The sequence below is a fragment of the Camelus ferus genome, chromosome 3, assembly GCF_009834535.1.
Source record: "Camelus ferus isolate YT-003-E chromosome 3, BCGSAC_Cfer_1.0, whole genome shotgun sequence".
Classification (NCBI taxonomy): domain Eukaryota; kingdom Metazoa; phylum Chordata; class Mammalia; order Artiodactyla; family Camelidae; genus Camelus; species Camelus ferus.
This window is the reverse complement of record NC_045698.1, coordinates 23483633-23499734: the sequence shown is the minus strand read 5'-3', so window position 1 is coordinate 23499734 and position 16102 is coordinate 23483633. Positions and strand designations below refer to the sequence as shown.

At 40.9% G+C, this 16102-nt stretch overlaps 1 protein-coding gene across 4 annotated transcripts in view; it reads left to right on the top strand.

Moving 5' to 3' along the window:
* ADAMTS12 (ADAM metallopeptidase with thrombospondin type 1 motif 12) overlaps positions 1-16102 on the top strand; it is a 287460-nt gene that overhangs the window by 212205 nt on the left and 59153 nt on the right. For 3 of the 4 annotated variants that reach the window (XM_032470755.1, XM_032470748.1, XM_032470757.1), the window contains 2 exons: positions 6928-7172; positions 9090-9228. In XM_032470755.1, coding sequence (XP_032326646.1) covers positions 6928-7172; positions 9090-9228 — 384 coding nt within the window. Of the gene's footprint in view, positions 1-6927; positions 7173-9089; positions 9229-16102 lie in introns of those variants that run through there. The other variant, XR_004316312.1, reaches the window with a different exon arrangement.

The window sequence follows — 16102 nt, the reverse complement described above, 5'->3', positions numbered from 1 at the left end:
TTCCTGCTTTACTTTGGCTGACAGCTTTTTAAAAAAAAATAGAAGGTGAAAAAGTCTGCATTAGAAATGCCCATGGCGGTCAGACCCAGCGCATCCTCCTCTCTGGCTCCTGCTGCCCTTGGCTATGGGGGTGTGAAATATCAGTCAAGACTTTTCCTTATTTGTTGTGAGTGCTTCTAAGAAAGAGAGGGGAGGGTGTGAAGGTGAAGTACACTCAGGGGCAAGAGACCAGGTACTGGTCTAGATTACCACCAACCCCAGGAGGTCACCTCTATGGGCCTCACTCAATTTCTGAGACCCCTTCCAAGCCTGGGTGGCATTTCCTGTCTTCCCTCTGTCTCAGGCCTCAGGGCTGATCATGAGTTAGTTGATAACTAAGTGTTGAAGTTGGGCAGACTTTTCAGAAGACGGTGTCTTTATCCATGGGCTCCCTGGGATATCTCAACAACTAAGTTCCTGTCTTTCTCTGTGGAGAAGAGCTCTATTTAGTAGATCTGATGCCTCACAGCAGATGGTGGCATCTTGCCCTTTAATTAATGCCACACTTGGGGAACAAAAGACCCACCGACTTGTAGATCGTCCATAATAGCTTCTGTTTCCTCTTTGGGGAAAAGAGAAAAGAGTTGGTATTAGGTGTAGTGCGTGGTTACTGTGATTGGACGTGTCTGGAACTTGAAGAACGTAGGCCCAGAGTACTGTGTACCACAGAGTACTGTGTACCATGTACAGACATAAAGAATGGCCTTGTTCATTCATTCATTCATTCATTCATTCATTCATTCTATTACTTGAGAAACTCCAGTCGAGCACCCATTGTGTGCTTGGCATGGGGGGCAGAGTAACGAGTAAGACGATGGCTCTTCCCACTGCCTACTTGCCTCACACCGTCCGGGTTACAGGTCCAGAGCCCCGCTGTGACATTTGGCTCTTAGGTAGAAATTAAATGAGGAGCCTGTTTCAGAAAGAAGTTGGTAGGATATTAAGCCTGATTCTTTCAAAGGTGCCCTGGGCTTGTTACCCAGAGCCCTGGCCTTCATCCCAAACTCTTGCAGTCCCTTCTCTTTGGTCTAGAACACTGGCCCTTCATTGTCCAGTTCCTCAGCCTTGGTTTGTTTCTTGGTGCCTAATCTCCTGGATTCTGTATTACTTACCTGCCTTGGTCTTTAATATTAGCTGTCTCTTTCCTGATTTTTTTTAAGTTCTTGGCCTTAACCCATTGGCTTTCTGAAACCACCACTCCGGACTCCTCTGGCCTTCACTGACTCCTCTGGACCTCACCAGTGCTAGGCTCTCTGATCACTACACCAAGTCCTAGCCTTGCTCACACTGGCCTGCTTGGCTCTGTTGCTGAGAACAAGGGTCTGCACTCTCTGAGCACTTGAACTCTCCTACAGCAAGTATGTCACTTAACATGGTGCCCAAACCACCAGCTTTAATTCCTACCTCCTTTATTTAATCATAACCAGAATGTGCTCAACTTTTGTTTAAAGTCTTTTAATAGAATTGGAATAGCGACCCTATAAAATTCACGTTTAATTTTATATTTTAGATAATACATTTGCATCTCTATTTAGTAGACTTGCTGCACGTAATTGAGTTATTTTGAACTCTTTTGGCACACTACTAAAGTTAATTCAGTTTCCTCTGTCTGATATACCTTGCATACAATTTCCTTTTCACAATTCAGCATGTTGAAAAATCAATCTACAGTCTAGAAAGCAGAGGATGGACACAAAATGTCCCTGTTCAATAAACTGTGATTGCCAGTATCCGTATCTTTAGAATAGGAGATTCCTAGGATGCAGTAAAAGTTGCGGCTGCCTGGAACCACTTGGATGTCAACTGTCTCCTGACCCTGCATGTTTATGTGTTTAGTTCATCTTGCTGTAGCTCCCTAGGCTCTGCCACTGATTTCTTCTTTTTTTTTAGTCAAAATATTAAATTCCCATTGAGTTAGCAATTGACAACAATTGCAAATTATGCTAAAATTACCATCTTAATCCCGTAATGATGCGTGTTCTGGACTTTTGCTTGGGACCACCTAGGCTCTGGGACAAACTGAAGATCATGAATGAATGGGGCCCATCAAGAACACAGCGCAGGTCGGGGGGCAGTGGCCACAGTGTGGGGGTAGGGTCTGTACAAGTCTGGGCAGTGGGATTTGAGTCACTTTTAAGAAGAAATGATATGGCTTCATGACTCAAAGTTGCTCCTTTGCTGGACCACACGGTTCAATTTCTTTGCTGTTGATTTCAGAGAGAATAGGGACCAATCTATGATTTTAGGTGGACGAATGACACGAGGAGGTCAGTTTCGTAGAAAGACTAGTTTGCCTGGAATAAGAGAGCCCAATGCTAGGAATCAAAACATTAACCCAGGCTCGGGAGATGAGGGCCTAGAAGTTCATGTAGATGGGATGAGAATCGTATAAGAATATATTCCAGAGAAGGGACCTAAGGCAGAGTTTGTGCATACTGATAAGTGGGGACATGGCTTTCTTGAAACCAGAATAGCACCTTACTTGGAGACTGTTCTAGATCATGCTTTCCAGGCAGCCTTGGGTCAGGAGGGGTAGGGAGAGAGAGACTGGACATTTACTGGAGAAGTTTCCCGTCAAGGTTCCACCAGAGCTGGGACCCTTTGCCCCAGAGGCATTTAGGGTCAGGAAGCCCTTATCAGTGTCTGTTCCCTCTTCTCTGTTTCCTTTCCACTGGCTTCTAGCAAGTGGGTTGTGGTTGCTTACAGTGTCTTCCAAGATTCCAGTCCCCTTGCAACCCTCTTTTGAAATAATTGAGGCTAAAACTCCAAATCTAGGGCAGGAGAGTTTGACTTCTCAAAAGATCTACCAGGCACATGTACTTACTTGCACATAGCTCTTTCTCACTGTAATTAGTGTGCAGGTCAAATGCAGGTCTGTATCTGAACCAGACACTGATGCGTCACTGCTGTTGAGCCAGGCCTCAGAAGGTGGATCTGCCTTTCCCAGGAGGCATCCCACAGAAACTATGACATCTTGGCCTGCGGTGAGGATTGTTTTGCTTGCTGCAAACTGACAGCACAAATCTTTAAAAAGACAAGCTGGTAGCTGTAGATAAATTGCCTGGGTTAATAGAATCACCTCTTTATGAACACATTTTTATTTGAAGTGACAGACTGGAAACCAAATATGCCAGTGGATAACTCCTTTTTTTAGAACAGTTGAATAAGATGTACATTAGCACCAATAATCCATTGTCTCTTTTGTGACATGTCTTCAGAAGTGAGGCCAATCTTCTGCCCATCCTCAAAAGCCCTGAATGTTCTTTTAGCTGAAGGCATTCAAGACTAAGTGATGGGATGGTTTCTTCAAGTGGTGTCCATGGGCCTAGAGACACTTCCTTTGAGATCAAGATTATGTTTTCTCACTTCCCCCAACACTGATGCAAAAGGCTAGTGTTTACCTGGGAAGATGGGAGAAAAGTGATTTGCTGAATGACTATATTCATCATTCTTAATACTTTGGAGATATTCTTATCAACCTTAAAAATCTTCCCTTAACATAGAATGAACATCTCAATAACCCTCCACACCTACAACTTTTTAATATGATTCTTATTCCTGTAAGAAGACCCATGAGGATGAGACATTCAAGGGGGATTTTTTTTTTTCATCTCTATTCTACCAACCACATTTTTCCATTAAAAACACTGTACTAAGAGTTGGTTAATAAACCCTGGTTATAGGTATGTTTATTTTCCATCTAGCTGTGTGATGCAGCATAGATTTTTTTCCTTTCTTGGGAACTCAGTTTCTTCATTTTATAGACAAAGAGGTTGATAGCCATTTCCTTCCTCATAAATGTCCATTAACAGTGGGTTGGTTAAAGCACCTCATTGTTCATAGCATCATTATTTACAGTAGCCAAGATATGAAAGAAACCTGTGTCCATCAACACATAAGTAGATAAAGAAGATATATACACACATACACACATATATATACTTACACACACACACAGTGGAATACTACTCAGCCATAAAAGATGATATTTTGCCATTTGCAGGAACATGAATGGACTTGAAGAGTATTATACAAAGTGAAATAAGTCAGACAGAGACAAGTACTGTATGATATCACTTATATGTGGAGTCTAAAAAATACAACAAACTAGTGAGTATAACAAAAAAGAAGCAGACTCACAGATATAGAGAGCAAACAAACCAGTGATTACCAGTGGGGAGAGGGAAGAGGGAAGGGGTATTATGGGGGTAAGTAATTAAGAGGTACTCTATGTATGAAATAAGCCACAAGGGTATATTGTACAGCACAGGGAATATAGCCAATATTTTATAATAACTATAAATGGGATATAACCTTCAAAAATTGTGAATCACTGTATTGTATATACCTATAACATATAATACTATACACCAACTATACTTCAATAAAAAATAATAAAAGTTTTAGAAATTTTTAAAAATAGAGTGTATTTTAAAAGAAAAAAACACAGTGGGTAGGTATAATTAATGGGTTTATGTCATTTTTGTAGCTGTTTAAATGCTCAAAAAATAAGGAAATATATGTAAGGGATATTAAAGTTAAAAAGGAATAGCTAGAATAGTTCATATAGTATGATCGCACTTGTTTAAAAAAGTGTATGTATATGCACTTATACATACAAAGCAAGATTTTGGAAGAGAATCCAAGAAACTATTAACTGTAATTATCTTGGGGACGTAGGACCCTGGGTGGAGGGAAGTGGAAACTTTTACTCTTCATTTTATAGTCCTCTTTATTGTGGGCTGTTCTGTCGTGTGCAAAGGAGTCTAGTGGATATATTATAATTTTATCCTTTGGCTTCCTCCTAGGTATTTTTTTTGCAAATATATATTACAGATATTTATTACTTTTGCTCTTGGCTACATCTGCCTCAGTTGACATCTCCTGTTGACAAACTGTTTAGAAGCAGTACTTATATTTACTGAAAGCTTATATTTAAATTTGATATACCTCCCCTTTCAATTTGAAAGAATCTGTCCATGATAAATATTTTTAATTTTGGAGTTTTTTCCTCTTAAGTGGAAAATAAAAAAACAAACTCTTTGGAGGTTTTTTTTCCCAATCTGGTTTTTGTTTTGTTTTGTTTTTAAACAAGGGATAAGGTGGTTGCCACACTACTTACTGCCAGTTGGCTCTCTTGCTTGAGCTCTGCTCTGAGACCACATGCAACATCCTAAGTCAGATGATGGCTGCGGGGAGCAGTGCTCCAAAGGCATTTTAGACAATTACATTAGCCTCAATTACATGTGATAAATATTTTCCCCGAGCTATTTATAAATTAGTAGTTTTAACCAGCTGTCTCAGGCAAGTGTGTGAGGGCCCAGTGGAATTTAATCAAGTACTTCAAGCCCCACATTTTGTTTCCTTTGGATGAGAGCCGCCGGTTTAAAATAGAGCAGAAATTTGTGGCCCATACCCAGCTTCTGAGCAAATCATTTCTGCTGGCCAGCCTTAGGTTTTCAACTCCCAGGACCCCATGCCATTAGTGTCTGAGGGAAAGGGAGCAGTAAGGGCACTTTTAGGTGACAGAGATGAGGATTTGCTTGTTAGTCAAAAAAAAAAAAAAAACAGCGAAAGAGAATGTGACAATGAATGTATGTATGTTTGTGTATAACTGAAAAATTGTGCTGTACACTGGAATCTGACACAACATTGTAAAATGACTATAACTCAATAAAAAAAAAATGTTAAAAAAAAAAAAAACCTAGTATATATCCAGTGGAAAATGACCAGGATGATCAGGATCTTAAAATCAAGTTCTATATGGAAAAGGTAAAGGAATGGAGAAAGTTAAGCTTAGAAAGGGGCAAAATAATCAATTATCAGAGCTGGGAGCGGGTGAGGCATCATCTCATTCAAGGTGCTTCATTGTGCAGATGACGTTCAAAGAAGTTAAATAAGTTGATAAACATCATGGAGCTCCCTTGTAGCAACGCAGAAACTAGAACTCAAATGTCTGACTCCTGTGCCTCCCGTACTCTTTTCCCAGTGCCATCCCCAAGGTCCACGTTCTTTCCATTCTGTTGCATCTATGAGGTGATGGTTCTTAAGATGCATAAATAGGGTGAATCCATAAAGAGCTCAGCCTAGAGTCTGGCAAAGAGAGGAAACTGTTATGTGTTAATTCCTTTTCTTCCCAGTATGTCTCCTACCATAACAGCCGTAGCTACAATTGATCATGGTCTTTAAGTGGATGTCTTCTGTGCCTTTTCAGAATGTTGGATTAGAACACATGAGAATAAAACATAAGTTTATATTTCATCAAAACATAAGAAAAAAAACCCCTTTCTAATGAATATAATTGTCCAGCAATATAAAAAGCTGTACTCAGAGCTATTTCTCATCACAAGCTGTATTCAAAAGCGCCAGGTGGCAATCAATCCAAGATTCCCTCTAGAATTCTCTTAATGAATTTAAGCTATGGTTAAATTACTTCTAAGAGTCTGTCTTTAATTTTCAGGCAACGAGGATGAGGGAAAGGATGGAGACACTGCAATATTTAGGGAGATTAATCTGATAGCAGCAACAAATGAGGGAGTAGAAATGCTAATGGGAAGCTGAACATTTTGAACTATTAACATATAATCACAGAATATAAATGCTGGATCAACCACAAAAACTTCAGAGCCCAATCTGCATTTATTTCACCTCTTCCCTCATGAAACTGATTACACACTGAGTCACAAAGCCCCTGAGAAGTCTACTCACGGACAAACTCCTTCCAATTCCCCATAGTTAGTACATCTACCAGTCCCAGTAAGCACCTAGGAGGAAGGCTAGGGTACTAAATGATGGGGATACTGGGAAGAGGATGGATGATGAGTCAGAAGCAGATTGTGTTCAGCTAAGCTAGCTTGCCTCTTTCATCATTGTGTCTTCTCTCCTTAGGTTATGTTGACATTGGACTGATTCCGAAAGGAGCCAGGGACATACGGGTAATGGAGGTTGAGGGAGCTGGAAACTTTCTGGCCATCAGGAGTGAAGACCCCGAAAAATATTACCTCAATGGAGGATTTATTATCCAGTGGAATGGGAACTACAAACTGGCGGGGACCATCTTTCAATATGACAGGAAAGGGGACCTGGAGAAACTGATGGCCACAGGTCCCACCAATGAGTCAGTGTGGATCCAGGTAATGCAGAAGTGAAGGAAACTGCTGACATGTGCATTAGTTAGGATTTTTCTAATTTTCTTGTCCAAGGTATTTGCTAGGGGATATTCATTAACAATCCTTAAGCCTTCTTTTAGCAAGGAACAGGGAGGGACGTGAGATACTAGTTTGTGTGCTGCTAATCCTTTATTGCCTAAAATTGCTGAAATCCACATAATGAAATGGTAGGGGCCCCCAAATCATCCATTAAGTTCAGTTACCAGTATGGTTGACACAGGCTGTTTATTTGAGGATGAGTGTTCTTCAGGTATAAAAAGGATGCTATTCTGCTGGGGAGGGTGTGGAGAAAGGGAACCCTCCTACGCTATTGGTGGGGATGTAATTTGGTGCAGCCACTATGGAAAACAGTATGGAGATTCCTTAAAAAACTAAAAATACACTTACCATATGATCAAGCAATCCCACTCCTGGGTATATATCCAGAGGAAACTCTAATTTGAAAAGATACATGCACCCCAATGTTCATAGCAGCATTATTTAATGTGTTTAAATGTCCATCAACAAATGATTGGATAAAGAAGTTGTGGTATTATTTATACACACACACACACACACACACACACACACACACACACAATGGAAGACTACTCAGCCATGAAAAAAGAACAAAATAATACTATTTGCAGCAATATGGATGGACTTAGATATTATTATACTAAGTGAAGTAAGTCAGGTGGAGAAAGACAAATATCATATGGTATCACTTCTACGTAGAATCTAAAAAATGAGACAAATGAACTTATTTACAAAACAGAAACAGACTCACAGACATAGAAAGCGAATTTAGGGTTACCAAAGTGAGAAAGGGGGGAGGGATAAATTGGGAGTTTGGGATTAGCAGATGTCCATTTTAAACACGTGGTAGGTAGTTTGCCTGCAGGAGAGGGAAGTGAGGGGAAGGTCCCCAGAGTGGTGGCTACAACTCATGACCATTGTAATCCCAGAGCTGTATGCTCTGAAGGAACTAATCAGCCTGAGAGCTAGAGAAAGGGCATCACAAGGCAACAACAACAACAACAAAATTAATATTTATATTAATATTAAATACTTACATTAAAATCAATATTTATTGAGTGCTAACCATATACCAGGCACTGACCTAATCCAATCTAGTCACGTTGCATTTATTTATTTAACCCTCACAAACCACTCTATTAGTCATGCTATTATTATCCTCACTTTGTAGGTGGGGAAAATAAAGCAAACAGAGGTTAAGTAACTTAGCCATAATCACAATGTTAGTAAGTACACGAGGGCACAAGGTGACCTACCAGGCTTGTTGGAAAGGACACTCCTGGTCATTCCCTCAGAGTAATCCGCATATGATTAGACCACCCATGAATTCTCAAGGAAATTCAGTCAAGAAATAACAGAATGGAGAAGATTAGATATAGACATATGTAGATGGACAGGTGGAGGTAGAAACAGAGGTAGAGATATATTTATTTAATGGTGTTTGTTCCAATGCATCACCTCCATGACTACTTTTTTTAATTAAAGTACAGTCGATTTACAATGTTGTGTTATTTTCTGGTGTACAGCATGGTGATTCAGTTATACACACACACACATACACACACACACATATTCCTTTTCTCATTCTTTGTCGTTATAGGCTGTTACAAGGTATTAAACATAGTTCCCTGTGCCATATAGTAGGACCGTGTTGTTTATTGATTTTATTAATAGTAGTTAGTGTCTGCAAATCCCAAACTTCCAATTTATGCTTCCCCCACTTCCACCCCTGGTAACCGTAAGTCTGATTTCTATGTCCATGACTACTTTGAGATGATGGACATAGTGTGTTATTTTTATGTGATTCTGCTTTGCGGTATAAAGTCATGACAATGTTTGACATGGCCCCTCTCTGTCTTTTAGCTTCTATTCCAGGTGACCAACCCTGGCATCAAGTATGAGTACACAGTCCGGAAGGACGGCCTTGACAGTGACGTGGAGAGGCTGGTGTACTTCTGGCAGTATGGCCGCTGGACAGAGTGCAGTGTAACGTGTGGGACAGGTGAGAACAGCTGCTGTCTGTGCAGGCCCACAGCAGCTTCAGAACAGTCCGTGGAGGCCTCTAGGCCAGTGGTTTGCACTCTGTGCCCCTGGGTCTGCAGGGTTCCACAAAGATGGCCCAGGGGCCTCTGTGGGGAGTGGCCATGCGAGTCCTGGTCCAAAGAGGGGGGTGGTTTTTCCTTTACCAGCTTTATATACTGTCCTTCATGAAAGGTTTTGTTTGAAGAAAGGGTTAACATGTCTTTTTATAAAGCAAAACAGAAAGGTTTAAAACTGCTCTGGTTGAGGAAAGTCAAACAACCCACGAGAGGCGTACTTTAAACCACAGCCAAATTCAGACCGTATCTAGCTCTCCTAATTCCTAGCCCAGTGTTTTTCTTCTATCTCCGATTTACCAAATTTTCATATCTACAAGGAGAATAATTTTCCCTCATAAAGTCAAGCCTGGGAGAGATTCCTTGCTGTCCAGCATGTCAGGAAGGGGCAAGTTCTGCTATGGTAACAAAGATAGCAAAGTCTCAGGAACACGATGAAGGGTTTAACCCACCCTAAGTCAGATGCAGGTGAAGTGGCCCTGCTTCACCTTGAGCTGGGACACTGGAAATGCCTGGCTCCCAGAGAGAAACCGAAGAGGCAGGCTGGCCCTTAGCAGTGGCCTTGGCCTGGAGTAACACAAACCACTTCTGCTCACGTTTCATTGATTGGCCTTAGTCCCATGTGCGCAATCCAAGTGCAGAAAGAGGCTTCTAGCTGTAAAGGAGCACATGGACGTTTGGAGAGCGCAGACTCTCTCCGCTGCCGTGTTAGATGAACTTCCCCCCGGCCTCCGAGGGCAGGGCACAGGGGCTGTTCTGGTACTTAGGCTTCTTCACTCATTTGGGGGCTTTTGTCACGTTGGCCAATGAGAAAGCCTCTGCCTCTCTTTCTCCCCTTGGATCATGTCCAAGTCTGCTCTGGAATTTCCTACCTCTAGTGTTACTACTGTAAAACTAGGGCGGTACAAGCTGAATTGTCAGACTCAGCAATGTTGCAAAAGAATTCAAAGTGAAGGAATCGAGAGAACACAGCCTCCCCTCCCCGGGCTTCCCTCTCACGTGCTTTGTCTCCACTTCACTTGTTCACTTGCTTCTTCCCACCCTCCACCTGCCAGGAGATAGTCTGGAAAGAGGTCCAGCGACAGACTGAGTCATGTGCCATCAGCCTTGTAAGCAATTTTTGTGTTACCAACTTCTTTCTTTTCCTCCTTCAGTATAGATAACCAAGGGCAACTTTTAGAAATCACAGGAATCTTTTGTTCGTTTCAAAATGTCTGACATTTTGAAAACCCTAAACCTCTGTATCTGTCCACGTCAAAGGTGCCATCTGGCAGCAATCGAAAGTGGCGTTAGTAAGAGTCAGCTCTGCTATTCCCACCGCTGCCTCCTGGGTTTCCAGATGTCCTGCCCCGACTGCCCAGGAGGGCTGGGCTCACTGAGAAGCAAAAGCAATTGAAGCAGGAAATAAGCTGTTGAAAAAGATTTCCCTGAGGAGCAGTTGTGAGGAAAATGAAGTCATCGGGACTGTAGTTAACGAGTACTTTTTAGATTTTGCATCCCTTTTGTTCTTTCTCCCCCAACTTTTTTTTTTTTTTAACAAAGTACAGGTTTTGTTACTGAGTCCAAACTCATTCTGCTCACTGCATGACAGGCCAATAAATCGAGAGATGAGGTGTTGGGGCAAGGAATAATGACTTTATTCAGAAAGCCAGCAGACCCAGAAGATGGGGGACTAGTGTCCAGAAGAACCATCTTACCCAAGTCAGAATTCAAGCTCCTTTGATACTAAAAAGGGGTCTGAGGCATAGTTGGTTGGTGCAAACTTCCTGGTGTCAAAATCCTTTGTTCTTGCAGCTGTCCACTAGCTCAGGCCCTGATGTTCTGTAAACCTCCGACAGGACAAATGTTATTCTCTGTTCTGCAACGTTTTATCTCTACATGAATAGGAAAGTGTAAAACCCTATCCCGTATATTTCAGGCTATGGGCAACAGTCTTTTACAAGCATGCAGAACCAGCATGACTAACCACAGGAAACAGCACAGGCTAAAGGAGCAGACCTAACATGGGGAGCAATTTGTTCTTCCCTATTACAGTTTAAGCTTTAAGCTTAAATCATTTGTCCCAGGACACCAAGGCGTGAAACTCAGCCGGTCCTGACCGGGCAGGGCCATCCACCCTGGCCTTCATCTTCTATTTCAACATGGGCCAAACCCTTTGCATGACTTGTGCAGTATTCAGAGCATAGGAAATACAATATAAATGGCTGATTTGTGCAGTAATCATAAGGATACATCCACAGTTAGGTGGGAAATGAAACAGCCTTACCAAATGTGAATCGGGCATTTGGTTTTGATACAGCCTGATCCTCCAGCAGCACCTCTGCCAACTTGGGCAAATGTCATTCTGGTTATTAAACCTCAACAGGACCTATCCTAGTACCCGTGTGCCCTCCTGAATCTCAGCCGCACTGTCTATTCGAGTGACAGTGAGTGCTCTTAATTCTGGCAGAGAAGAATGACAGTATATCTACCTCCATACTCTCCAACGTAGAGAATGAAATGCTAATATTCACATAGGACACTCACTGCTAAATATATACATAGAAGACTGCCTGAAACACTTGAGTCATTCAGTGATGTATTTTTATTTCCTTTAAGCTAAAATTTCTGTATTATCAAATTAAGCTAAATGATTTACTGAAAAATTAAAAATAGAGGAAGTCACTCCCCTAACACATGTACTTTGGTACTTTGCTTTATTGCCTTTCAATATTCTTTTTTCTAATCATAGATGTACATAGTTGTGTGCATATGGATGTATTTCTTTACATATACACACAGGTTTTCACTTCACAACATAAGGTGGGTACCTTTCCATGTGTTATTCAGTCTTCGTGGCTATCATTTTTGTGGATACATTGTATTGCACTGGCAAGAAAAAACAAAACTCCCTCAGCCAATTCCTTATTCATCATCATCCTCTAATAAGCATCTTTGGACCCATGTAAGGAATGATCTCATTAGTATTAATCTGTAGATGGAATTTCTAGGTTCGAAGAGTAAAAATATTATAATGCCAAGAAACTTACTACCAAATTGATTCTCATAGTAAAAGGGTTACAAACAGGCAGTAGCATTTTATCTTATTTGATCTATTACTGTGCTATTTTAGTTTTGTACTTTTTTACTGAAAAATATTTCAAATATCCCAGCAAAACAGAATGCAACAAACTCCTGCATATCAACACCTCAGCTTCATCAGATCTTATTATGTCATGTTTGTTTCACTCTCCTTTTCTAAGAAAAAAAAATTGTGCAGATACACTTGGGGAGCACTCCCTAACTCCACTCCCTTTCCTTCCTCCCCAGCCCCCAGAGTTAACTAGGGTCAAAATTTTATGTCTGTGTGGGGGAAACACCAGAGGGAAGGAAAAGAGAGAGAAGACCTTGGCAGCGATTGAGGGAAGTACTAACAGTGGCTTGAACTAAAATTACGGTGGCACAGGTGGGAAAATGATACAAATGTGGCGCTGTCTAGGAGGTGGAGTGGACTGGACTTGGTGGTTGGTTCGGTTTATCTGTTGGTGGAGAGAGGATTGAGCGGGAGGGAAGGTGGAGGGTAACACCCAGTGTTCTCCTTTGCACAACTGGCTAATGGTGGTATCACTCACTGAGACAGGGAGTATGTCACAGGAAACAGGTCTAAAGAGGAGTTTATGATTATGTTATGTTCAGTTAAAGCACCTGTGAGATTTCTAGGTGAAATGCCCAAAGGCAAAGGCGGTAGCGTGTTTATTTTACAATGTATGTCAGGTTGCCTGTCTTAGTTTGGGCTGCTGTAACGAAATACCATAGACTGGGTGGCTTAAACAATAAACGTTTATTTCTCACAGTTTTGGAGGCTGGGAAGTCCCAGTTCGAGGTGCTGGCAGATTCAGTTCTTAGTGAGAATCTTCTTCTGGCTTGTAGATGGCTACCTTCTCCCCGCATCCTCACATGGTAGAGAGAGCACGACCTCTCGTGTCCCTTCTTCTTTTTATAAGGGCATTAATTCTGCCGTGAGGGTCTTACCCTCATGAACTAATCACCTCCCAGAGGCCCCACTTCCAAATACCGTCACATGGGGGTTAAGGCTTCAACATAGGAATTTTAGGGGACATGGACATTCAGTCCATAGCACTGCCCTCTGAAATTTATTTTACCCCAAGTGAATTCTGTTACAATTATTTTGTTGCCTTTCTTGGCATTATATTTCTTAAGGGACTTTGGAATTAAAATTACAGGCTTGATTTGAGTGTGGTTTCCTTTTAGTTTCTTTTTATTTTTCGCTTTCCTATCCATTTCCTCCACTTTTCTCTCTGTGTCCACACAACTCTTTCTAGATTTTGCAGTTTTTTTCCTGACCACACTGTGCGACCTCATTTCAGGACAGGACTTGTTAAAGTGGGTCAGAATTGCTGTCGACTAGTGACATTGACAATTCATTAGGAATCATGACAGAGCCATTAGGCAGCTTGGCTGAATGCCTGGTTGAGAAGCTAAGACTTTATTTTGCCACTTTCCTGGGCCTGAAATTCATCAAGAGTTAAGACTCTAAAAAGTTTGTGATGAAGGGGCTGGGGTCTCCTTCCCATCCTCAGACTTCACTGGAGCTGAGCACGTGGCCACCATCCACTAACAGCTTCTGGCCAAGAGCCTGGCAGACCCTTCACTTAAGTGCTACTCACCCTTTGGCCAGGATGTTTCCCTACATTTGAACCTTGTGACTTTTTGCTTTTCCCTTTTTATAGAGTTATATTTTATCATTTAATAACTTTTATATATTTATATTTTACATATTACTGTTGTGCATTAGGAGCAAAGGGCTGCTTAAGCATAAATTCACTAAGATGTTATTTTTTTTAGTTGGACTGTTTAAACATTTTTATCATCTTTGTTCGAGAGCAGAAATCCATGTGAAAAATTGGCAGAGCAATATTATAAACGTAGCGAAGTGTCATCAAAGCCAGCCCACTTATTTCCCACAGCCACTTTTCAAAGGTAAAGAGGACTCAGAGGATACCTGCAATGGACCTCTCTCGCTGCTAATGTTCATTCTTCTGTCCTCTCCACCATATTTGCTTTCACTCCTGGGATGTGACTTTGGGGTGACTCTGGGAGAATTTAGGACTGCTGTCCCTCACGAAAAGTTGTAAGGCAATGGACTAACAAGTCATGACAAGAGGCTTGTTGAAGAAAACTGACCCAAGTTACTCATCAAAAGATCAACCATAAACGTTCAACCAATGGATTATCTGTAAAGGAACAGCTGCAGAAATGGCTTGACACAGATATTGGTCTCAGTTGGAAGCTTTGGGACTCCTTACTAAACAAAAAATATTTTGTAGAAACCTCAAGATCTCTTTCATAAAAATGTACAGGCCACCATTTTGCCCCATTGCAACCCTAGTACTGCAGAAATCTATCAGTTGTTATACATTCTAACCAAAACTCCCCTGTATCTTGTAAAACTTCGAGCAATGACACTGTTGTGAGACAATGGGTCATCACTTCTAAACGTGACCTTTGCCAGTTGTGTGCTCTGTCTCTGTTGTGTTTTGGGTGTATAAGTACAACAATGGCTTGCACGAAAGGGAGAACATTTTCCTGTGCCCCACCCTGGACATTGCCCTGCTTGGCTGAATTCTCTCAGGAGTGTAGACACTGTCCCTTTGTTTAAAGAGCGCCATGTTCTGGTAGGAAAAGGCACATATTAAAAACTGCAAAGACCGTGTGAAGGTCCTGGAGATTGCATCAAGGAAATCAGAGATGAAAAGGTCAAGGAGCCAGAAAACATGAAGTAAATGTTTAGTGGGACCTGAAATTGAAAGTTGATAGATTTAGGATGGACACAACTTTAGGAGAATTATAGTTTACGTGCTAATGTAAAGCTTAGCTTGTACTGTTTAACTTGTACTCAAATGGTTATTTAGAAAAAGATATTGCTCTTTGTCAGTATTTTAAAGACTGGGTATGCAGTGCTTTGAATCTCTTTCAGATGATGTGATTAAATATTCAGTGCTTGAGTATCTTTGATCCTAAGTTTAGATACAGAAGGAAATGTTGCATTTTCTGACATGGGTCATTACAGTAAGCTAAGTCTTCAGTTGATTTCTCTATACCCTTCCTAAACTGAATTTTTGAGTCAGGAAAATCTTATATGAACTAAAACAACCATATAACAGGCTCCCTCTAATTTACAGTCTCAATATTGAATTGAGAATATGATGAGCTTTGTCATTTTTTTGTTTTATTTTGTTTTGTCTTGTTTTCAGACAGAAACTTTACTTGTTCTTTGTATCAAGGCATAATTTCCACTGAAGATGACCAGGTTCAGGGGTGTATAAATATAATTCTTTAAAAACAAGAGCTCTTAACTGATCTTTCACTGTGAGTATCTAATAAGATTTACCAAATATTTACAGCTGCATGTTGACACTCTCATCGCTATATGGAGAAAGCAACTCAGAAACCTCTATAAATAACATTTTAAATTTGATTCTCATATATTTTAGAATGTGATTGATTTTCACTTAATGTCCTTTTCAAGTAAATACTTCTAGATAAGCAGCTAACTTAGAACTGGGCCAATGTGTTGACTGACATCCCTAATTAACTAGAATTTATTTTGGGGCTGTGTTCAGTGCGTAAGAGTCAGAAGGCAAGCCAAATGAGAAGCCAATATTATTTTTCTTCTTTAAATCCCAGGGACAGGTCAAGGTCATATAGATTCAATCTAATCTGTTACATGTTCTACATTTGCAGTGTTCTGTTGTGATCTCTACTCTTAAAAGGATTCTG